At 36.5% G+C, this 24,630-nt stretch overlaps 1 protein-coding gene across 2 annotated transcripts in view; it reads right to left on the minus strand.

The window, feature by feature from the left end:
- Positions 1-24,630, minus strand: part of DPP10 (dipeptidyl peptidase like 10) — a 480,022-nt gene that overhangs the window by 123,676 nt on the left and 331,716 nt on the right. For both annotated transcript variants that reach the window (XM_064661527.1, XM_064661526.1), the window contains exons 4-5: positions 13,774-13,868; positions 3,400-3,474 (exon numbers count right to left, since the gene is read on the minus strand). In XM_064661527.1, the coding sequence (XP_064517597.1) occupies positions 3,400-3,474; positions 13,774-13,868 (170 nt within the window). The remainder of the gene's footprint in view (positions 1-3,399; positions 3,475-13,773; positions 13,869-24,630) is intronic.

The raw sequence follows: 24,630 nt of genomic DNA on the forward strand, positions 1-24,630 counted from the left end.
TAGCAGTGCAAAACTGTCCTCTCTCACATACAATATGTATAATAATTTCCCTGGTGCTGTGTTCCCACTGTCCCAGAAGAATCAGGATGGCACAATATTCAGCAAGAATTTCTCAAATTAGATTCTACTTAGTGATCTGTTGCCTTCCAAAATGAGACTTTTTCAGCGATGTTCACCAAATTATGGCAAGCAACAGAAAGAAAGAACATTATACACTACACACAGCTGATCCATGGAAGTTTTGGCAAAGTCAAAAAACTCAGAGAATTGATGAAAGCATTTCAGAAGTGTGGAGAACTATGGAGTACTGCAGAAAAGAGCACACAGAAAGTACCTCCATAATTGCCACAGCCTTGTGTTACAGCAGAAAACTCCAGATAGTCACAGGAATGATGCCAGCAATACCAGCTTGGGTTCTGTGACCTGCTATGATGGAGATGGAGGGAACCTGATGTCTGAAAATCAATTTACACCACCTTGAATTCCTTAGAAGAAGAATTTTCTTCCATATTATTTTTATAGAGCTATACTAAAACAGCTGCTATGCCACATGAAATGCTTTTCTTCCTTCTATTAAGCACGATTTAAATGATTCATTCAATTATTACTTTTGTATTCAAAGATGGCTTATTTTCATGCAGATTTATGTTCCGTTATGCGTAGAGGACATTCTTAATTGTGCTGAAACAACTGCAAATTTAATTAAAGTTTGCCATTCCAAGCATAAAATAGATTAAAGAAAAAATGCTGACAACAATAAAATAAATATTCAACTATTTAATTTAACTCAACATTTATTTTTAATCCAAACATCAAAATAACCTTGTTTCTAATTACAATTTCATGACAAAATGTCTGAAGAGCATTTGTCTCTATTTTCCTCCAATCTGTTCAGCAGAAACACACTAGCTTATTTATAAAACTGTTGATTAATAAATCTGTTCCAGCTGTATTACTGTATGTTACAAAGAGCACAGTCTGATGTATGTAAACAACTATTATAATTTTAACATCCCAAACTCTTGAGAGTCTGCAAAAGCAGAAATCCCATCAAATACATTACAGGGCAATTATAGACCTAAATCTTAACAAAGAAAGGAAAATAAGGGTCAAACATAAGTAGTAAAGTCCAGAGGTCTGTGGCAATCTATAGCAGATGGTGAGATCAATTAAATGCCTACAATAAGTTACATGTGGTTCCTTGAACTGGATATTAATAGAGTCAACCCTGTGTTGTAACACATGACAACAAACAACTCCTCAGTTTCATAAAAAGTTACACTCAAAAGAGGTATGAAGAAGGAATTCAGCCTGTTCCTAATGAAACTAATTTAAAACTCTCCAATTACATTATGCTGTTTAGTATTGATTTTAATTTTATAGTCAATAAATTTAATAAATTATAGTTAAAAGCTGAGGGAACAAGTAAGGTAGACAGGTTGATTTCCCTTCAACCCTACTCAGTAAGTCTGTCTCTGACTGACAAAGAAAAAATTGAGAAGGCTCAAGAAGTATGAACACTAACTTAACACTTTGTGTTATTTGGAAGCATTAGTTATGAAAAAATATAAAGGCTTCCCAAGGCATTGCATACCTTTTCTCCAACAGATTTAGAGCAAACAGAAGTGCCTTACCAGCCTAAGAAATATCCCAAGAAACAGAAAATTTGGAAGAAAAAAAGGTTTTTTACCAAATATTCACAATAATATTTTTTTGCAACTTCTGAATGAATTGGCTCACACGATTTTTGTTTATTTTTCCTTTCACCTTAAGCAACACATTTTTCTCAGGAGCTAAGAGACTTCAGTGGTATTATTTACATCTGAGTGACAACATCCAGCTATTACAAATTTTAGCACCATCACCAGCACTTCTAGAAGACACAAAAACCACAGTATGTGTCTGGTTTGAAAGCCATGAGCCCAGCTGAAGTAGTCAAGAGTAAGCAACACAAGCCTCATTCAAAGCCATGAGGATTACCACCACAAACTGCTTGTTTGCCTGCTCATTTCTCATTATAATTACTTCTTGTCAATATGCATGAGCAAAGGAAATGACCAGACGGAAAATGTAAATGCTGCAAACCTCTTTCCTCTATGTAACTCGACTGAGAAAGGATGGAAAATTTTCTTTTTTGCAACAAAATCAAAAATGAAATATAGAAAGGGAGTTCTACTGCAAAGGGAGGGATAGACCCAGCAAGCATTGAGAGCTATTTGCATGTCAATGGACCATCTTTGTTGTGGGGCAGGGGTTCATCCCTGATGCCAACTAATTTAGATTTAATAAAGTGTGATGGATACTTTCATGCTTTCCTTATCTACCTATATCAGCTATATATGCTACTGCTCACAAAATCTCAAACAAAAAAAAAACACTCAAAATTAAAGTTTCAATAGAACAAATGAGGAATTTAAGCAATTATGAGGGATTATTAAACACTTTCACAAAATAAGAACCAATCAAAAGGGGAAACAGCAAGAAGCAAGTATACTTCAGATAGGAATCAAATTGGAGCTCTTTATCACAAAAACAGTGAACTAAACAACAGCAGCTCTTTCCTAATGATATATACATACTGTAAAAAGAGCTTCATCTGGAATTCCCTAAAATTGGTACATGAAAACCCTACTTGAATACAAGTAATAATGCAAAGTGAACAAATCACTTTACAACATCTTTAGAACAAACAAAACGACCTAACTTGTTTGAATAATCACTGAGTCCACCAAGCCAGAACCATTCTTTCATGAAAAACAATTCATATTTTAATAGCACTTTTTTATACAAACATCAATATGCAGAGAAGAAATTCATAAAACTATTTTTTTGTGCGTTCAAAGATTTATTTTAGAAAACGCTACACAGTATTATTGATCAAAACTCTTTTTGACAACATAATAGCCTATAAAATCTCTAAATAGTATAAGAAACAAAGAATATACTGCATTATATAGACTTTCAGACTATCAGGCTTCAGACTACTGAAGCCAACAATAAAACTTTCATGACATGAATCAGTCTAGATTTGTTTTTAGTATAGTCCATAAATGACCTGTACAGCTGCTTAAAACAGAAGAAACATCAAAAGATAGGCTTTCACATAAACAGCAAACAGAGCAGTTTAAGTGCCATGAAGGCTCTACTGCAAAAACCAGCAAGAACCCTTCAGGGTTCTCCCCTGAGAACCTTGCAATACTTCCCTACATACTCAAATACAAACTTCCCCATCATTGCATCGGAAGGTTTTGGGAAGAGAAATCTAGAAATCTGGGAAGAGAAATCTAGAAATTTATTAATAAATCCTATTATATTATGTGGGATCACAGATGAAACACAGAAAACAATGGTTTCAGAGTTTTAATTTAGAGGTTTTTTGATTAATAATAGTTGACTTACCTGTTTAACATCATAAGCAAGAAGAACAAATCTTAAGTCTGGTGAAACAGAGTATCTTGATGCTTTGAATGTTACCTGCAATGAAGTAACAATAAAAGTGAGAGTTTGCTATAGGAAATTTTTTTCCCAAATTGTCTTACAACTCACTTAAGACTTTCCCATTGATAAGACAGATTTGGTTTAGAACACTGATGTAATTTTTACAAAAGAAGGACTCAAATAATTCTTAGCCTGATTAGGTGGTATCACTACAGTGGCAACAGATGAATCTGGCTTCAACACTAAATACTAATTAAGAAGCTGATGAGTTTTTTATCATTACTACAAGCAGTAAGCTCAAGGATAACAACTATAACCAATTCATTTATAGAGGATGAAAGCAGACACTTTGGTTGGTATGTACTTCAGGAATGACTATAAGAGAGATTCATAACTAGGTTAAGACTTAAAGATAACACACAAGAAAAAGAATAGGTGTGCAACATGTCCCTATTGCTTTTCTTTTAACACCAAATACATAAACATTGTGCAAGACAACTTGCACTAAAGCAAAAATCTTTCTTACAAGAAAAAAAGTTCTTAGCAGAAAGCAAAGTGAAACATAAGCTAGCACTATAAAACTAATAATGCTTTACATCTACCCAGGACTACATGACACCCAATTGAATTCAAGGCTGTAATTTAATCAAGGAGTAATGCTGTTGTCAGAAATAATTTAATGCATCTAATGCATGAGAAAGATAAGAATGTGCTTTAAAGGGCACTGAAGGAAATAATTTTAAATTAATCTCAAGACATCTATTTGCAGAAGGATGTGAAAAATCCAGATAAGAATTGAAAAAGTAGGACAGAAAAAAATAACTGAACCACAAAGGTGCAAGATGAAAACAAATAAATGAATAGCTATGCAGAACAACTTCTATCCACTATTCAAAGGAAGCCTTTCCCTTATTTTATTTCTTAAGCATTTGTTCTGCTTAATCTAATCCCACAGCTAAACTAATGAATTCAATGGGGGTTTAAGGTACCCAAAGCAGAAGTCACAAACTAATACATTCAGAGTAGCTAAGGAGTAATTTACAACAACAACAACAACAAAATCTTCCAATCAAGTGAAAAGATGCTACATTTTGATATACAGATTAAACTCAGACTCCCAGGTATTAGGATCAAACTATCCAAAGACATCAAAGGGAAAAAATTAGTTTTGAAGATAAACGGTATTAGTTTGATACAGCAGTGTAACAGTATCAGAAGTCAGAAGACAAATCTGCAGACTTGAGGAAAGTAGATGGAAAAAAAAAACAACCAAACCTCAGAGTTGACCATCTTTAAGCATAAACTGTGTTAATGCTAATCTATGAATAAGATTCCCTTTTCTTGGCACTTCACTGAAAACATTTTTAGACATGAAATTCCTCCTTTTTCTAGCAGTATATTAATTATTGCCCCCCTACCTCAGTTTTCAGCAATATATAACCCAGGCAACTTTCCAAATTCATTCTCAGGGCATGCAGTGCTTACCATTTCATACATTTAGTAAGAATCTTCGGTCCCTGATTATGCCACCTTACAAGTAATGAGGTACTTCATGCAGACAGCTGAGTAGCTCAGCTGTAAACTGTTGGCAGTTTGAGGCAACACCAGCAAGAACAACTTGCATATTATATTCTATATCCAAGTATAGAGTGTTGTGGGTTTGGGATTTAAAATCATTTGAATCCTACTGAAGATGACCTTGCTCATTCAGCTGGCACTCACCTGCAGAATTCTGCTTGCCTCTAGAAATGTCTCAGACACATGACGTACATGCAATGCCAAAAGATGTAATTTTATTAATTGAAGATAATGGTTTTGGCAAAATAGTTTTCTTTTTGTTGGTATAATGTTTTTTCCTCGGTAAAAGGAGTATAAAGCTGTTTCATACTTTTTAATATTTTACTTCAGAAATAAGAAACTAAAAATTGACCAGCAGAAAACACGTACTCATTGCCAAATTTGATGGCAATGCTGATTTCTTTACACTATTATAAAACCATAATTAGCTCATTTAAGTTGGATTTAAAATCAAGCCTTTAATGAAATAGATGTTTAATTCTAGTAGAATTGCAAGAGACTTAAGTAACTTAAAGTCACTTAAAGGGGTTAAAATTTTCTTTAGAGTTCTGGTGTTGGGGTTGTTTTTTTGTAAGGACAAGCTCAATTTTGGCAATTAATTCAGAAACTGCCTTCTCATATTCACAGAAGAAGCCCTTCTAGATTAACAGTAGGAAATAAAGAAAAAATCACCTGACTCCTTCTTCCTGCTTAACATGGCAAGTAAGCTCAGGATCTGTGAGTCACTAAAACAAAAGACATTTCACTTTTTCCCCACAGCCACGTCTAAGGTATTTCATCAACCAAAAGATGCCTTACTCTACGACTGAGGAGACTAGATCAACTGGTGATGAGTTTAAAAGAAAACCTCAGTCCCTGCTGTAGGAGGTGAGATCTATGCCACTCAAGCTCCTGGGAGATTATCTATTGAGACATTCACTATAGGGATTAGATATATTTATTAATTAAAAAGAAGTTTGTGAAGACTCTGACCCCAAGGGTTTGTTCTCTTCTCAGGAGAACATATTTTTGAGTTTGAAAGAAAGTGTTGGGAAAATATCATATTGGAAACTCATTGAGAATTAAAAAACTTCTAGTGTCTTGTCAAAAATCTGGAGGATGGTTGTTCTGTTACCGTGTCTGTGTATCCACAATCTCTCGAGCTTCTTGCTTTGTCAGGAGCTATTGAGCCTTCATTCAGGAAGACAGACCTAAATACTGCCCCTTACTATGCCTCTACAGTTTAGCTGTGTTTGATCTCTTAAGAAACGTAGTTCTGGACAAATAAGCTCTGAAACAGGGAGAAATAGAGCTGCCTAACTAGGCCCAGTCCAGGGATGCAGAAGCAGGGCTGCTTTCCCTCTGCATCACTGCACACTATGAGCTAGTCAGGGGGCTGGGGGTAACTCAACACTGTGCTGTCCTGTGTGCTCCATACCTACCCTTATCCCTTTCCAAACCACAACAAGAGGCAAGGCACAACACAAGAACAAAGGGAAGGTAATTTCCTTATTTTCCTCTAGCTTTACCTAGCCACATCAAGACTTGAAATCCCTGTGAAAACCATCAGCTTTATGCAATTAGAAAACATTTTGACTAGAGAAATTGCTGTAATCCTTAAATTAGTTACATTTCCAGCTGTTGCATGATTCTGAGCGAAAAAAATGTTTTTAAAACACTTGTACACTGTCTTCCCTGCCCAATTCACAAACCTGCCATCCATTCTTCTTATACTGTTGCAGTTGACATCACTTTTTCAGACATGACTGATCTTATTCTTCACTCAACCAAAACCCTCATAGATTTTATAATTAGGCCTAGCCATATGAAACATTGCATTTCTAGGTTTCTTTGAAATACCTCACGTGATAAGAGTTTTAACTCTTCTCCTGACAATGATGCATGATGTGATGATCCCATGGACAAGCAATGACTGCTAATCTCACTGTCAGCATAGGTTGCAATGGTAAAATCCAAATGGAGGCAAAAGGACACAGAGCATTCAAACAGACTTTTGCCCTTCACCTTTCCAGCTTCCTTCTTTCATCCACATTCAAATATTGTGAAATCATAGTTTTGCACATAAAGAACTGGCTTTTCTTCCACCTTTTCATATGGACGCTTAAAATGGAACAAATATTCCAATGAACAATATATCCTCAACTTTGATTTCCTATGTAAATATTTTGCATTGATTTTTTTTTTCACTTTGCATTTTCTATGCTTTTTGCTGTTAACAGAAATACCAGTTATGGGTGTGTTTAGGAGAAGTTTTAGGCTTGATTTAGGCTCCACATCCTCAACAAGAACCCCTAAATATCAGCTCCCTTTTATTTCTGCTGTTTTCTTGAAGCCTAGTTCTGAGGTACTGATGTACTGGCTACTTCCTTCATCTTTCCCCTATTCTTTCACCTACCATAAAATGTTATTTTTACTATTTTTGTGGATTTTAACTACTATAACATTTACCTCATCAAATATCATTTTACATATCAAAAATATGCTGTAGAGCAGATAGATGGAAGTTACCTGTGATAGAATGTATTCATAATATGTAAAATACTTTATAATATTCTTTTTCCATAGTTTCAGTAGGATAGCTTTCAGTGAAATAATACATCACAGTCAAAACTGATTAGAAGAAATTTTCACTGTTGTGGAGCTTATTTGTTGGTTTTGGATTTCATCCCTTAGTTGTACCCCTCCTCCTGTTTCAGTTTCTTGCGCTTCTGTTTTCCCCAGAGACTTCCATCTTCTACACTCCTATTATTATCCTTCTCCAATTATTGCTTTGTGCTCCTTTTACACATATTTAGGCTGCAAAATTTTTCATTATCCATCTGGGATAAAATATTTCAAGACCTCCGGAATGTTACTTTAAAGCTTGGTGGCAATACTACTACTTAGGAAATTATACATCTCTGTTTCACACACCTACAACTGTATCAGAATTTTACCTTAAGGGTATAGCAGGATCTCCCTGTATTGGAGATCATCAGCATTTACAGGTATTCAGCTCAGCTTATCAGACAGGTATTGACCAAATGAGAACACACGGCAGGAGTCAAGTCAGACAGAATTAAAGTGGCTGCAAGACCAGAAGGCATTTGCCACATCACAGTTCCCTAGGGTGGTACCAGCAATCAAGGGATCAATGGGATTCTCCTTTATTACCACTGCTGTGACTGAAAGGAGATGGACAATGGGGAGCCTTGATGAGAGAGCAGCTGAGAGTGGAGCCCAGCATAATAAGGCTTGTAGCAGTAAAAACAGGGCATCTCTGAGAGATAGAGTCTGGTTGTAATTAGAAAAACTTATGATAATTGGAATGTTGAAAAACTTGGGTTTCCAAGGTTACATTACTTAATGCACCACTTCTTGTGTCACCTGAGCATTTAACCTAGATCCAAAAATGTTGCAGTGTTAAGTGTTGTAGCTGTTAAGGCTCAGGATTCCCATCCAGTTTAAAAGACAAATGTGCCTTAAAGCATGATCTAAGCTGACCTCTATGCTATGGATGGATAGTTCTCAAAAACAGGAACGAAATTCCCAACCCCACCTGAAACTGTAGGACATAAAAATAGACATGAACCAATCTGTGGAGCTCACAGGGACCTTGCACCATTGCCTTTGTGCTAGAAAATAACTTCTAACCATTCAGCCATGCAATTTTTTTCCCTCATGTTCCTCATTAACATTGATATAGTTAGGTCTTAACTGTTTACTATATCAAAGAACAATCTTATCAGGAATATTATTTTGAAAAACCCCATACAGAGCTACTCTAACCTGACAGTTTTGCATTTTGGACATTCTTCACTTGGACAAAAAACAATGGCCATCACCAAGCTACAGTGACTGCAAACCCTTTCATATGTCAGGCTTTCCCACCTTGATGCACAGCGGGACACTGCAACAATAAATCCTACCTTACTAAACCCCCCCTACTGAAAAGGATTTGCTGAGGGGGTTATTTAACATTTAAAGGAGCACGGGAGAGTAGAGATATTTTACAATATTCATAACCACCTATTTACAACATGTGTGGGTCATTAAAATGTCTAGTGTTGCAACAATTGCTAATATTTATGTGGTTATATAATGTTGTTTAATGTATTTACTATTATTTGCCCTTTCATTAATCTCTTATGCAAGGCTCTTAAAAATATAAGCATGTAAACCAGTCTTGCAATTAAATCTACATTAATCAACAAAGGAACTATAACTGCATTATGATGCTGCACTGAGTTTCGTGTCAAAAGAGGAAGGGAATGTGGTGATGGGGAGCACAAAACAACCAAAAAAAAATCAAAAGGTAGAGAACAAGAAGGGCTGTTTATGAACAACACTCTGTAAAACACCACAAAACATTCTCTGCCCAAAGCTCTGCTTGAACTAAAACTCTCATTCCCTGTTTTTGGTTGCAAGGCCTCCACAGGGTTTTCACAGCTGGGCTGCCACAGCCTACTTGTGATTCACGAGCCATGACTACTCCTGCTCTGCTCACCACTTGCAGGCAGGGAGAAGTAATCCTTCTCTCTCCATCCTTGTGTAAAAGATGGTCCACAATAACAAAACAACACAACATATTCCAGGGTATGCTCCCGTGGAAACAGGTTTGCAACTCAGTAATAACTGTTTGCTGTGCACCAAATTGCAGTTTCCCCTTGAGCTCACAAACTGTAAACAATTACACTTGTATTGTCAGGTATTGAAAACAAAACAACAGCCTTTTATCTGATGATTCAAAGTATATCCCATCAACTACATTCGAAAGGCTTAAGAAGCCACACCAGAATTATCTCTGACTGAGGACCCTGGACTGAGTGTTTGTTAGGGTGCACCCATGGTATCCAAATAATTTTGCACATATGCACCACAAAAGCAGCAGAACTGAGCGCTAACTAAAGTTTTAGCACTTTCATAATTATTGGAGCTTTTTGAGAGGGAGAAATGAAGGTAAAACTTCTCCAGGTTTCTTTCAGAGGATTCAACACATTTGGAAAGTTCCATACCAGAACACACAGTCCCCACACACATTTTTTCTCATCTCTGTGTTTGCTTTTTTCATTTTGGTTTCGGTTTAAGGTTTGTAAAACAGATTAGAGAAGCTGAGCTAGAAGTATAATAGGGGACCAGATGGACAATTTCCCTTGAGCACAAGAATCCATGTGGTCCTCCATGCACTCTTCTCAGTTTAGCTGCATCTTGTGGCTGTGCTGTGAGTGAACTGGTAACCTGCTCTTACTGACTTTATGTAATAGTTGATAGCAAAAGGAATAAATCAAATGCTTGTTAAACACTGAAATTACTTAGATAAATGTGGCATAATGCTACTTATTTTGGAGGTGTGATGTGTAATAAAGTACTGCTAAATGCAGAAAAACTGGTAGGCTCATCACTTAGGATCATGGTGATAGGCATCTCAGATAGATCACAGAGAACATATTGTAATCAAGTATCAAGGCAGCATCACAAACATCAGGATGCCATTCAGAGATTAATGTCTAGGGCTTTTTTTGGCTTCTCTTAATAGAAGACTTGTCCAGCCTCCAGCTGTTAACATTTATACACCGCTGGCTCAGGACTTTAACTGTTTATTAGACAGCTGAAACAGGATGCACTACATGAATACACAGAGGACAAACACATATTAGAAAACATCTCTAAATAATAACAATCAGAGATGTTAATAGATATTCTTTGTGTTTTACAAGCTACTCTTTTCACTCATGGCATTGTAATTATTATCCATAATATTGGTTTGCTGCTGTTAATTATATAAAGGTCAGATTGTTTTATCAATAGATTGATTATAGAAAAGGATTCCATTTCTAAGGGAAAAATTTCTTCTAGTTCTGACTAAAACCTGATGAAACTGGAAAAAAATACTGTAATTCAGGAATTTGGAGTAGATACTTCCCCTATGTAAGAGAAGTGGGCATCTTAGAATGACAAAACACTAGTCTTTCTTCTTTCTGGATGCATGACTATTATTAAAGATAATTTTAAAGGGTATTTTTTAATATTTTATATATGTAACATATGTTTTTTTAAAACCTGCAGCCTGCTTTTTTGGTGATGCACCTATATAGTGAGCACAGGAGATCCTCAGTAGGGATATCTGACTTTTAGACAATAAGCAACACAAAGAAGAGTAAAAGATACGTACTTTGCAGGAAAATGGCAATCTCTAAGGTGCAAAAGAAGAGCCAGTGATCTCTAAGCAGTGGAAGACTGCTTCAGTGGTTTAGCAATGAGGGGAAAAAAAACCAAATCTCTTCTGAGCTGCTGTTTCAAACCCAGCCCAATCAGGAGTGACAATCAGGAGTCTTTATTTGCCCCTTGCCTCCGTGCAATGAGTTTATCATGGCAGTTCATTTTTCCATGGACAATTATCAATATTACTAAGTAAACACTGTCACTTCTGCCCTATTTGAGCAAACAGAAGAACAAACCCAGATTAAAATCATACTAATAACTCCCAGCAAAAGGTGACTCTTCCATGACTAAAACCCTTTGATAGGGAAGAATGAGGGAACTTGCAGTGCCACTGCATATGTTGGATCTCTACTGTACTTATTATTAATACAAGACATCTCTGAAGAGTCATTAAACCAGCACCATTCTAATTATACACCAGTGATTAAGCAGATGTGACACTGAGCGAGGAAAATGTTTGATTAATGATCCAGGTGTATAACTTTGGAAGATTACATTTAGCAGTGTGAATTAGGAGGCAGGCAAGCTTACAGGAAGAGGACAGCTTTTGATTTCAGCCTGCCTCTGTAATGTTATGATTTCCTGTTAGGACTGTTGGCCACCGTGTCAACAGACAACTCAGCGCAGAACATTTCCCACTGCTGTCTTCCAAACATACACCAACAAACTTATCGAGCCTTCTGCTCTGTTTTCAGCTTTCTATTATACTTCCATATGAATACTTGCTGGAATTAACTTTATTTAATTCTAACACTCTAAGCTTTTGACTGTGTAAAGAGAGAACCTTTGCAGGAAAGAACACACTTAGGTTTTTGTTTATCTCTGTTCCACTCACAATTGTTAAATGGTTGCTGGAATATTATCTACTTTGTTTTAGTTTCCCATATTTCTAATTAACAGTAGATATCTAATGTCTAGAGCTCACTCAGTTTGTGTGACTTCAGGATAAGTCGGTTCCATGAAGAGCCCAGAGAAGAGCAACTTTTCAAAAAGAGGTCATACTCAGATTACGAAGCAGCCTGTCCACACCAATCCAGTGTTACGTGGCAAGGCTGGTTTAGCATAATGGCCTGAATAGCTTGTCATGCTGGCATTACACTTTACATCACATGAGCCAAATAACTGCAACCAAAAGTATATGAATTAATCTGTAAGAAAACTTAAGTCTTGTAATTAAAGCCCTGTTTAATAGCCAGGGGTGCCCAGGCAGCTGCTTGCATTCAAGATATACACTAAAGGCAGTGCATAGGCCTGACACAGTTAATCCTCTACCTGGCCAGGCAAGCGCTCACACACACACACTCAAATACATGGATAAGAGGGAAAGTACTTCTGCACTACTTTGTAGTTTGTACTTCACAGAGATTCACCTTTTCACCCACTTTTAATTGTGTCTGACAGCCTTTTTTGGGCTAAGAGGTACCCTGAGGCACATCCCAGCATATGGAAAGGTCCAGCTCACAGAAAGGGAGCCACACACACACCCCATTAAAATACGATTCTCTCCTCCCTTCTCCTTCATCTTTACATGGACCTAGGAAGTCAGCATCAAGTTCTTTTTCCTGAACTTCTACTCTCCTCTTTCTTGTTTGAGAAGTTAGAAGTAAAGGTCACCCGAGGCTTTATGCTTTGAAAAGAAGAATCTCTATCAGCAAAGGCCAAGAACAGACCAGGAATAAAATCAGCATTTGCCAAAGACCGCTGATGAAAATGAGTCATCCTTTAGGGTCTGCAGGTGCAAAAGATTTTACTAAATTAAAAATACAGGGATTAACAATAACAGCCAGTGGTCTGTATGGAGTATTTATGAGGAAAGATTGACGAGCCACATGTTTATGCTGCAAAACCCTGATAAATGAGAATTATAGGGTAGAATATACGTGGTATCTCTGAGAACAACAGTGTTAAACAAAACAAAAGTAAGTGAAGAGTACAGTATTGAAGCACTCCTTAGCAATTACTGCTAGTCAGAAACATATGCAAAACCCTCACGTACATACTATTTTCTGGTCAAGAGGAATAATCCCCAATCATCTAGTTTGCCATTAAAGCACAGAGGAACAACTAAACCAGAGATTAACGTAACTAGGAAATACATTTTTCTTTGCATCTTCAATTGCTTTAAGGAAAATATTCCTATGAATTTTGAACATTTTTCCCCTTTTCTAACAGTGAAATTCAAACTCTCAACATTTGGAGTAGCATTCCCCCATTTTATGAAATCTCCTATTCTAATACAAATCAGGCAGATTCATCAGTGCATACATCAAGCATGAGCCTTCAAATGGCCTGAACAAAGCACAGACTACAATCAATAGAAAATCCTCCAACATCTTGGTTATTTATATGTAGGTTGGATAAAACAACAAATAATTTCACTCAGAAATCGTTCACTGAGACAGGAATGGATTATACTTTTCATTTATATACAATCTAGTCTAGGTTATAAGCATATCTTCTGTACCATCTACATATTGTATTTTCTCCCTCCTATTACAGGAAAAATCTTAGCAAACTTCCATTTAGAAAGAAGTAAATAATATATATATTACTTACAAAAGTTGTATTTTCCAATAATAATGTAGTTGTATTTGTTTCAACATTCAATTCAACAACATGTCCATTCCTGTTTTTATACACCACTGCTGTATCTGCAACAACAAAGGCATAAACAGTTAGGAAACACATTGAGTCTTTAATATACCTGTGGAGAAAAACAGTATGTTAAATTAATTAGAATGTCTTTATTACAATACACAAACAGGACAGAACTTTTGTCAATTTGCTTCATGAGCTTCAAAAATACCAATTTATGCCCTATAGCATGCTCATCCAAAAATTTCATTTAAATTTTTAATTTCATTTAAATGGAAACCTTTTCTGTGGCAAAAACATGTTCAGTGGGATAGGATTGTTTTGAATGAAGTCACATCTTGACCGTAAAGCTGCTCTCACCTAGATATCACTGTCATTCTGACGCCAAGGTCCAAGCATATTCACTTTGAAAAGGGCCATGAACTTAAGTAAAGTTTTGCAAAGAAAAAAAAGCTTTTGCTGGATATCGTATTTACATATCTCCTTAGAAGTGATTATTCTAACAAAACTTCTACTCTTCTGTATTTTTGACTGGATTGAAAAAGTTATGACTATCTGAAGACAGTCCACATTCTGTGTGATTAGTGCTGGGCCACGGAATACCAGATTGTCACATAAACTGAACGTTGGCAAAGGACGGTTAAAGGTAAGTAGGTCCATTTGTAAAACATTTAAAACACTGTGGGATGAACTGTAGCAATTTTTTCCTTCTACCACTCGATTTATAATTTCTCATGATAAACATAACTTAATACCACTCAAGAACAAAAACAAAAAAACAAACAAACAAAATTAATTGTGACTCTTATGAAAAAGGCTTTGTATCTGTTCATATCAATACCTGCAAAATTACCAAGAAATACACAAATGCTATATAAGCCTTGATTTTCAAAAAAGAGGTTCCAAATTTCCCACTATTTCTAACAAGAGATTGAATAGATTGAGTGCTGATCTTTCATGTTATTTAAAACCCATGTGAAAGATTTATATTTAATGGAATGATTTTATTATAACAATGTAGAAAGCATGAGGAAGGTTCTAAACTAAGCCTAAAGGAAACACAAAAGAACTTTACTAAACCTCAGTAATGTCTGAGAAATTCATTACAGATCTCTGAATTTTATGAAGTGGGAAGTAAACAAGACTGGAGAAAGAAGTTATGCTATTATAAAAAATATGCTTTGCTTTGCTTATTTGGAAAAATGTAGCTGTATTTTAATTGACTCCACAGAAACTGGAGATATACAGCACTAGTGAACGTCCTCTGGTATGTTCTGTAAAATTAATGAAGCCTCATTTGAAGAGCTTATTAAACTATTCTAGGACCATGGCTGGGAAGTGGGGGGGGATTGATGGAGTTTAGGACAGTATTATTAGAGCTGTTGTTTAGGAAGGCAAATTAGATTGTGAACTGTGGAATTAACAGCAACTTCTTTTAGAGAAAAAGGTTTCAAATATACATTTTGAATAAAAAGAAATGGCACTTTGTATGAAGTTATTTGGTTTCAGGTTACTAATTACACAACGTTATAGTTTTTGCAACTTCTTTTAGGAACCCTCACACCAAAAATCTTCACTGACATTGTACCATGGTACTAAGAAGTTCTATAGAAAAAATAGTTGTCTGGCCAGAGAGCTGTCCCCAGTTCTGATTAAACCATGATGTGAGAAATGGCACATATAACCCAGAGACACTGAACAGCTGTCAATTACTTGAACAGTCACGTAAAAGCAGCACTCTGAACAATGTATCTTTGCTCCATATGTGAGACTAACCTGCTACCCAAATCCAAACAAGTATCAGAATGTTACTCCTTTTCATTTATCTACTTTTCTATGTGCCATTTGACCAGCAGGATTTTTAGCATCATGCTTCAGTAAATAATCCTATCAAAACCATTTTACTAAAATAAAGAACTTTCCCTTAAAATTCCTAACAGGACCATAGATAAAACACACAGTCCTAAGGCTCCTGCAAGTCCTGCACACTTGAAATAGCAAATAAACAGCATTTGAAATAGCAAATACTGTGAAGGACATAAATTAAAGCCTTTCTTCTCAAGTTAGAAGAAAATTTATTCAAACAACCAAGAAAACAGAGTCAGACTGGACACTAATTATATCTCTCTCCAAATTTGGGCTTTCATCTCTTTTGGATTCAGTAGTCAACTCCTGAAGTGCATAAATTAAATGAACGGTTGCAAAATGCATGGAGTTTCTCAAATAAAAGGTTATGTCAAAGTCCCATGCAAGCATTGAGCATAAATACAGCCTTCAAAAGTAATCACAGTAATTAATATGGAATTCTAATCCCAACCAGTAACTTGTCAGGCTTGATAATGTGATAGTTGATGGTCACACAACATAATGATGATACATCAAACGTAAATAAGAGCTATCAATGTGGGTTTTTTTTAAATTTTTGTTCCCTAGAGTTAAAAAGTCTACAAAAGAAAACAATGCTAGTCCTTAGCATTATCCATTTGCACAACTGATGAATTTGTTTTCTTTATTATCATGGTGTCTTCACCACAAAGAGGTTCAGGGATCCTTGACACTTCACAAAGCCATTCAGAGAAGTAGAGTTCTTACTTCAAAGAAATTCTCATTTAATTTGAAACAAAGAGTAGTATCATGTGAAAATTTCTTGGCTAGGCACAAATTGCAGCACTGAAGAGGCACATTATCAATCTAAGGACATCGCTAGAATAGAAAGCATTCTGCCCTGAGCAAAGGAGAATATGGGGAAGCCTCTATAAAGAAGATGTGTTATCATGTCACCAGCCCTCAATGATGTACACAAAAACAGTCTTTAAAACAACTGATTGAAAGTTTCCTAATTGTAACAGTTCTCAAATTTCTGAAATGTTTGGAAACTCTAGAGCATTAGATGACTGCTAAATTCATTCTATTTTACTAAAAGTGAAGACAGGCAACTAAGGGTCTGTCATTAGTTATCCTGACATCATCTTAAATAAAAAAATGGCACAACAAAACCAGGATTCTTCCTACAAAAATAGTGGCTAGCAAAATAATTAATACTTGATAGCATTTTACAAACATAGATCTTGTAAAATAAATTTGGCAGTGTTACATTTGATAGAGGCGGCTATGCCTGGTCTTCTTCCAGGATATGATTTATGACATCTAAAGTTTACATTAAACAGAATTAATGGGAAACACATTAGGAAGATTAAAAACAGTATCACAAAAAAAAAAAAAATAATGAGGAAGATAGGGTACTCCTACCAAATGTTCTGTCTCACCTGGTTAACCATTAGTTATTGTAGATGTAAGAACTGAAGAGCAGAGATAGAATAAAAATCTTATGGGCTCACACAGATAAATACTATTCTACATGTTCTCCACTCAGTGTCATGGCAAAGAGTTGACACAATTCTCCAGCATAAGTGGATCTCAAGTCCTGAGGTGATCTTGCCTCTGCACACACCACTGGTGAGGTTGGCACTACTGTAAAATGTCCAGTTCCTGGAATGCACACTGCAGGAATGGGAAATGGGTAAAGAGGAAAGCTAAGGGATTGTCACTGTAACGCTGGATCAGAAGTCAAACACAGAAATGCAAGGTTGGGTGGGCTAAAATTGTTCAAAGACATCTAGGTCAAATATACATATACGTATATATAGTTAGGGAAAAGTTGATGAAAGGTATGGAGGTTGTGATGTGCAGAAGAGCTCAGCAAAGGAGATGACAGAATCAGCCCTGGGACATTTTCTCTTTAAGATATGCTTAAGATTTTTATGTCAAGAATTAGTTCAGTCTAAATGTGGCAAAAAACATAAAGGGCTGAGTTTGGATGGCTGTTGCAATTTCTTCTGGCTTGGAATCTGCAGATTTAACTCAGTCTATTGATTTTCTCATCCCCTTCTACAATGAATCTTTGGGAATGCAGGACTGTCTGCACAATATAACTCATGTTTGTGGCTCTGGGCTAAGGTAATTTTAATAAAAAATCTCAAACCTTGGTTTTTTTTAGCTGGCTGACTGTGGGACTAGGGGATGTTTGTTTTTCCTTCTGATGCATAATGTGTCTCCTTTTTGTGCCTCCAACTCCACTTTCCTATAAACTATCATATATTGATCTCAGCAGCAGGTGGGATACTGGGTCTAGTTAGTGCTGCAGCTTCATTCAGATAATCTGTGTAGGTGTTACGATGCTCAAAGGTAGAGAAGGCAAATTCCACAAATCTCAGAAGAGAAACTTTTCCCAGGCAGACAAAATGGACTACTACTGCAGACTGTGAAGGAGGTTTGCCTAGTGGACACAGAGCTCTGCAGTCCAACTTGATGCTCAAAAGATTCTCTACAACTTATTTGGCTTTCAAAAATAATGCAACATTAAATAAAATATTACATGAAAACAAACTCTAAAACAAAATTCTGTAATTATTATAGCATAATAATTGTACCTGAGTCAGCAACATAAATATTACTTCCTTTTTACAGAATTAAATTAGCTGCAGAGCCAACAATGATTTATTTTATCACGGTGAGGCTAAATTTCCATGCAATTTTATGTTTTTAAACGTAAGTATTTTTCATCATGTGCTCTATGTCTAGGCAAAGAACATGCAACACGTTATGCTGAAATGATTAATCCATACAATTTAAATCATAATTTGGATTTATATATGAATACCATAAATATAGCCCTCAGTGATGCAACTATAAATGGCATCGTCATAATCTCAAGTGTTTTTTTTAAATGAAAGCAGCATTACCTATAAATAGCTTCATTAACACTATTGTTCCTGGTTTAGGTTCAACACTAGTAAAGGTTCTGCTCAAGAACAGGATATGTGTTGGCAGGAACTGCAGCTCTATACTGTGCCTGGCCTAATATATATTGTTCCATGGAATGTCAAAGTACAGGCAAATGATCATAAAATGCAAAGAAATCAATGCAAAACTTTTCATACTTGACAAGCAGCTTGACTGCCATCAATTTTGCAATATTTTCTTTACCCTCATTTATTGGATTGACAACACCCTACCATGTCCTAAATGCTACAGAATTCTTTTGCAGCACTCACAGTTCCACATGGCATCATAAATGTTCAAATTATCCCAAACCAATCCAGGCTGTTTTAAATTCTAATGAAAAACCATGTATTGTTTAGGGGGAAATAGACTAACTTCCATCCTTAGATACATCACCATCTCTGCAAATCAAGCCCTGAATTGTTCTAGTATAAGAATTTGGCCCAGGGTCTACATGGCCTTTAATGATTTAGCTTTCTGAAAGCACGACACTGAATGATGGTGGTTTATTTGATGAGTATAAACTCTGATTTCATGTCACTGAAATTAGGCAACTCATCCTGTTATTTAAATTACACAGACTGGGTTGAACGGACAAGCTACCACATACTTTCAAGTCTCTTGATTTTTAATCTGGTGTTCTATTCACTTTCACATCAATATTGTTCCAATTTTTATTGGTTGGAAGTTTTCTTCTTTTATTGGTGGTACCTCCATCTTAGCCATGCAAGAGCTGTGTTTCTACCAGTGGATTAATTTTATTGAATATTATTCTATTCTATTCACAGAGGTTTTAGGCTGTGATTTTTGACCTCTAACAGTCATCATAACAATCCAAACTTATTATAAAACTAAAAGCTGCCTAGCCTGTGAATTTATGTTGCCACCATGTTCACTGAGATTAACTTGAATAATCACTGCAGCTGCTACTACTGACAAGGAGCAACAGAATCAATACCATTCCTTTGGGTATAAAAAACCTAATTATTACTAAATGCACAGTACTGTTAATGTACATTCTCTTTGCCAAACAAAAGCACTTTGGTAGAATATTTGCAAGATTTGTATTATTTGTTGATTACAAGGTTTATTTCATGGTAACTCCTGAGATAAACTTGTGTGGATCTATCAATTTCGATGAAGACATGGCAAGTCCAGCTTGCTAGGACCTGGCTCAGTAGTGGTTTAGAATTTACTAATATTGATATTGAATAGTTTGAAGAAAAAAACGACTTGTAAAGAAGGTACATAGAGCACAGACAGCTAATTGCTGGCTAATTTGTATGTAGCACTGTAAATCTCAGCTAAGTCAGCTGTCCAAAGGAGCATCAGTACTCAGGCTGTTTTGTGCATAGAAACCATCAGACATTAAGGCAATTTATCTATAAGTCTTGAGAGCATAAGTAGCATCTAAAAAGTGAAGAGAGGGAAATACATTCAGGCAATGCTGAAAATCTGTTCCATAATATATAGAATAAGGAGGCCACAGGGTAGTCTGAAATTGCTGACAGTGTTAACCTGAAGATTGTTAATGCTAGTTTTCCCACTGAAAATATTTACTAAATTTTGGGTTGTTTAAATAAAACTCTGCTTTGCAGCACAAACAGCAGCATCAGCAAGTCAGAGGCCTACTCTTCCTTACGTTTTATGGATTTTTTAAATACAAACATATAAGAAGGTTGATACCTTGCCTTCAACACATATGTCAATCAGACTTTGCTGTACACAGTATTATTAGAACTACAGATGGCATTTCATCAAATTGATTACAAAAAATGTCATGCTAATTAGAGAATGCTTTATGATTTAATAAACAGGAGGTGCTAGACAAATCTTTGTCTAATTAAGTATCTGGTAATTAAATAAAATAGTCATTTAAAAAAATATTACAGATACAGAGCAAATGTCAATATGCCAGATAAGTCACGTGTCAGCTGAGCAAGATTTCCACTGCTTTTCTAAAAATTTAGGCTGTTAGTAGTGTTTTCAAGAAAACATTTATTCTTCACTGGTTTTATAATGTAATGTCCTCTTATAATGTACTCTTCCAGACAATCTTTTATTATACAGAAAATGCCCTATTCCAAATGGCTTACAAAGATGTACACATAGGTAATTCCTATACGTTCTGATTTCTACAGGTCTCCTACTTCTTTTTTTTCATCTATGCCCAACAAAAACTAACCAAAAACCAGATGGAGACCTTATGATGCAGTAGCTACAAAAATGGAAACAGCAGAATCACAATAACATCCTGACAGGCACAAGCAAATTAGCTCTGCTCTTCCTACCTTCTTCAACTCCAGAATTAAGTGACCAGGCATGGATTGACCTGGAAAATTCAAATCTCCATCCATACTCAGTGTATCTTCCTCTTTTCCTAATCTGGTCATTGGATTTCATATCAAGTCATGCTCAACACATGCCAATTTTCAGTGGTCCTGATTGCTTTAGTACATCAATGTATGAAAATCTTCAACTCTTCTCAACAGCCACTATTCATTTATTAAACCACAGGTTTCTTTCCTGTCATGCAATTTCACAGGATCGTGTCTCATTATTGCACTATCCCCATGCCAGCACTTCAGACAGGACGGAGGAAGCAGACAGCTCTTGAATATTAAAAACTCCACTGGGGGATTGATTTACAAGAAGAAAAAAAAAACCAAAACAACTGTGAAATATATACTGCAGTCAAACCCAGTCCTCTGGAGTCTGAACTGAAGCAGATGAGGAAACATTCACTGAGAGCTGTGGGAGACAATAAGGAGGACAGCAACCAGCAGCCACAGGTAGGAATGTCTGTGCCAAGCTCAGCTGAAAGAACATGACTGTCTGCTGCCTAAGTAAGTCCCTTCTATCTATACATGTTGGAAAGATGTAAACATGTGGGAAGGTGCTGAATTCCTTCACAAATACGACAAAGACAGAGCCAGATAGATCGAAATCCCTGTAATCACAGAGTAAGCAGCTGAATTAATTTCCATTGACTGTACTTGGGCTCTACCCAGACATGCTGTGGAATCCAGATGCACTGTCAGCTTAGTTTTCACAGCAAAACTAAACCATCACACCCAGATTCGTGAAAGATACATTCTTATTCTATGTACTGCCATGGCAACAGTGCTCTAATTTGGAAATTTCTAAGTTTTTCCTACAAGTTCCTACAAGTTTAACAGTTCGTTAACTGGTAACTTAAATAGCAATCATTTGAGGTCTTTGGTCCTGCCATCCACGGCAGATAGCAGAAACAGCTTGCTGGAGCTATTTCCTCCCTAGTCTTCCTGGATGGAGAAATTTTCATGCAGTTCTCTTCTATTCCCCTGGGACTCTGCTTGGGAGTGAGCACAGCATGTTTACATAGATTTGCTCACTCAAGGCTTCCCAAATACAGGCTGCTCCACCAGGGTCTGTCTCATTTTCTGTGTTTCAAAAGCACATTTAGAATAGCACAGCTACAGCTGAGCTCAAGCTTTCTGAAATCATCAATATACCATGTGACAGCAAGAAGTTAACTTGACATCATTTAAGGAGCAGTCTACAACTACAAAAAGTTGAAAGGAAACACAAGTTGTACCACAATTATTCTCTTATCAGAAGAAATAAGTCTCCCTCACTTTTAGAACACAACAGGACAAATCATTAGAAAGTAAATGAACAAAAGTAAATGAAAATGCAAAGATCTAAGTGTGAACTAGCATGAATGGAAGGCAGTTATCTAACCCAAAGTGCAATGAATTGATGGACTAAAGCACAAACTGTGACTGTTTCTGCCATTCCTCCGTTCACTTTCCCCATCCCACTTTTTGTAATGCAGAAATCCCCATCTGTATTTCTGTCATTACTTGGAGGAAAAAGTTAGGGATATTCATTTCCTCCCCTAGAGCAAATCACTAAACATGATTTCATTGTGTTAAAAGCTAGAATAATAGACTTCAGTCTATTAGTCCATTCCAATTTGGTTGAAATGCAATTAACAGTAAATCAGCACCAAAAGAAAGGGAGGGGAAAGAGCTGTATGCATGGTGGACAGAGGGACTTCCTTATAGACTACATCGCTGTAGTAAGGTCCAGCAGGTTATTACTCCTGAATACCTTCAGGTACCTACAATTTTATTTAGCTATTCTTTCTGGGAAAAAAAAAAAAAAAAAAAGGAACAGAGAGGGGCATCAAATTAGAAAATATTTATAAAGTGCTAAAAAATTTAAAGATGAAGAGTAGTAAAACTCATACCAACATTCTGTTTTCCTCAGCCCACACTGCACAGTTGTGGTGAAACATCAGACACTGTCATTTTGCCAGTTGAGAACATTCCACATTTTCCAAAATTTCTGATAAAACTCCTCAGTTCTCCCAACTACATAGAAACGCTTTTGCTCTCTTGCATTGCACCAAGGACCATTACTGAGCCAGCTTGGCAATGGACTCAGACAGCTGTTGCCCAAATAACGTACATGTCCCTGGACTATTGAGGAAAATTAGGGAACAAATTCTCAGTCTCAGTCACACATGCTATTCCAGCCTCTTCAGGGATAATACCTCAATAGAGCAGCACTTCCCTGGCAGTCCTGGGAGTTGACCTTTCTGCTGAGACAAGCCAGATGGAACAAGGACAACTCTGCTTTGGAGTAGGCAGCATGGCTCAGGCTGGATTTCACACAGATTACTGAATTGGCAAGGCTACACTTCAGAGAAGATAGTGATTTCAGTGAAGGAAGATTTAAATGCTTCTCTACTCCTATATAATTACAATTCTCAAATAAAACTGAGTATGTCTACTTGTGATAGGAATGTGAACTTCTTATGCCTTTCAAACACTCCTGAGGGCTCACCATCATTCCTATTTCTGCAGTGCTCTGGATGAGACTGACGTTTCATGGACAAGCAGAACAACTGAGAAAATTAAAATTCAGTGGCTATGTGCATGCTACAGTAAAAGACCAGTCTCTGGCTGCAGCTTTCTCACCCCCTTTTGTCCACATGAAGGCATCTCAGCAAGATGACTCAGCCAGAGCTGACGGCTCAGTACCTGCTGAGGGCTTGCAGTGAAAGGATCCCAAGTGTAATATCAAAGTGGCCTCAGGGCTGTCCTTAACAAGCTGTATGATGCAGGTCTTAAGAGTCTGGCACTCCTAGCAGAGCATGTCCAAGGCCAACAAGGTCATGGAGTAGGATTTCCAGGTGAACACTGCTGATGCTTTCCAGGTAATTTCTCTAGTACACAGAAATTGTGCTAAATCCAGTACAGGCTCTAGTAAACTGCATCTCGAAGAAATTAAAATCAAAACAGAGTATACAGAGCACCTGATTAAGCAATGTAATACCTAAACTCTAACTGAGAGCAAGGATAGCCTAGAGCCAGATTACTTGCTACTGAACTTGCTACTTGCTCTTGAAAGGTGAAATAAATATATGCATACTACCAAATTAGTTTTACCCAGATTTTACCATATGTTTCATGCAGAGTGGTGGCAATATCGGCCAATGTATCTTAACTCTCCAACTTCAGCCAATGAAATCAGAGAACAACATATTAAGCCCCAAAAGAAAATATCTATATTGATAATATTAAATAGCAATTTCCAGAGCATGATAGTGGCAAGCAACATTCACATTTTCCTTACTTTTTAATGACTATTCACTTCTTCAGAATAAGCTTTCTACCGTACTGAAATCTGCAATTACCAAATTTACCACGCCCGGCATTGCTATAAGACTGAATCCCACCCCCACACCCCCCCCAAGTACTTCTTTGGCAATTACAAAAGCAAACCCCTCTGTAATGAACAGTTTGACTGGCTTGAACCCTGACCCATAGTCAGAACAGGCCATGAATAACCTAAGAATTAAAATAACGTTGATTATTTGGAGTGCGTTATTCAGAGTATTTAATTCTGTCTACCACCTTTTCCACAACTCATACAACACAGAGTGTATCCCCATTCACAAATGGCAATGAATCCTCAGTCCTCATCAAAACCAGAAAATTATTCAAAAAGACAAAAAAAAATATTTTTTATTTACTAATATGAGAA

Source organism: Pseudopipra pipra, chromosome 7, assembly GCF_036250125.1.
Source record: "Pseudopipra pipra isolate bDixPip1 chromosome 7, bDixPip1.hap1, whole genome shotgun sequence".
Lineage (NCBI taxonomy): Eukaryota > Metazoa > Chordata > Aves > Passeriformes > Pipridae > Pseudopipra > Pseudopipra pipra.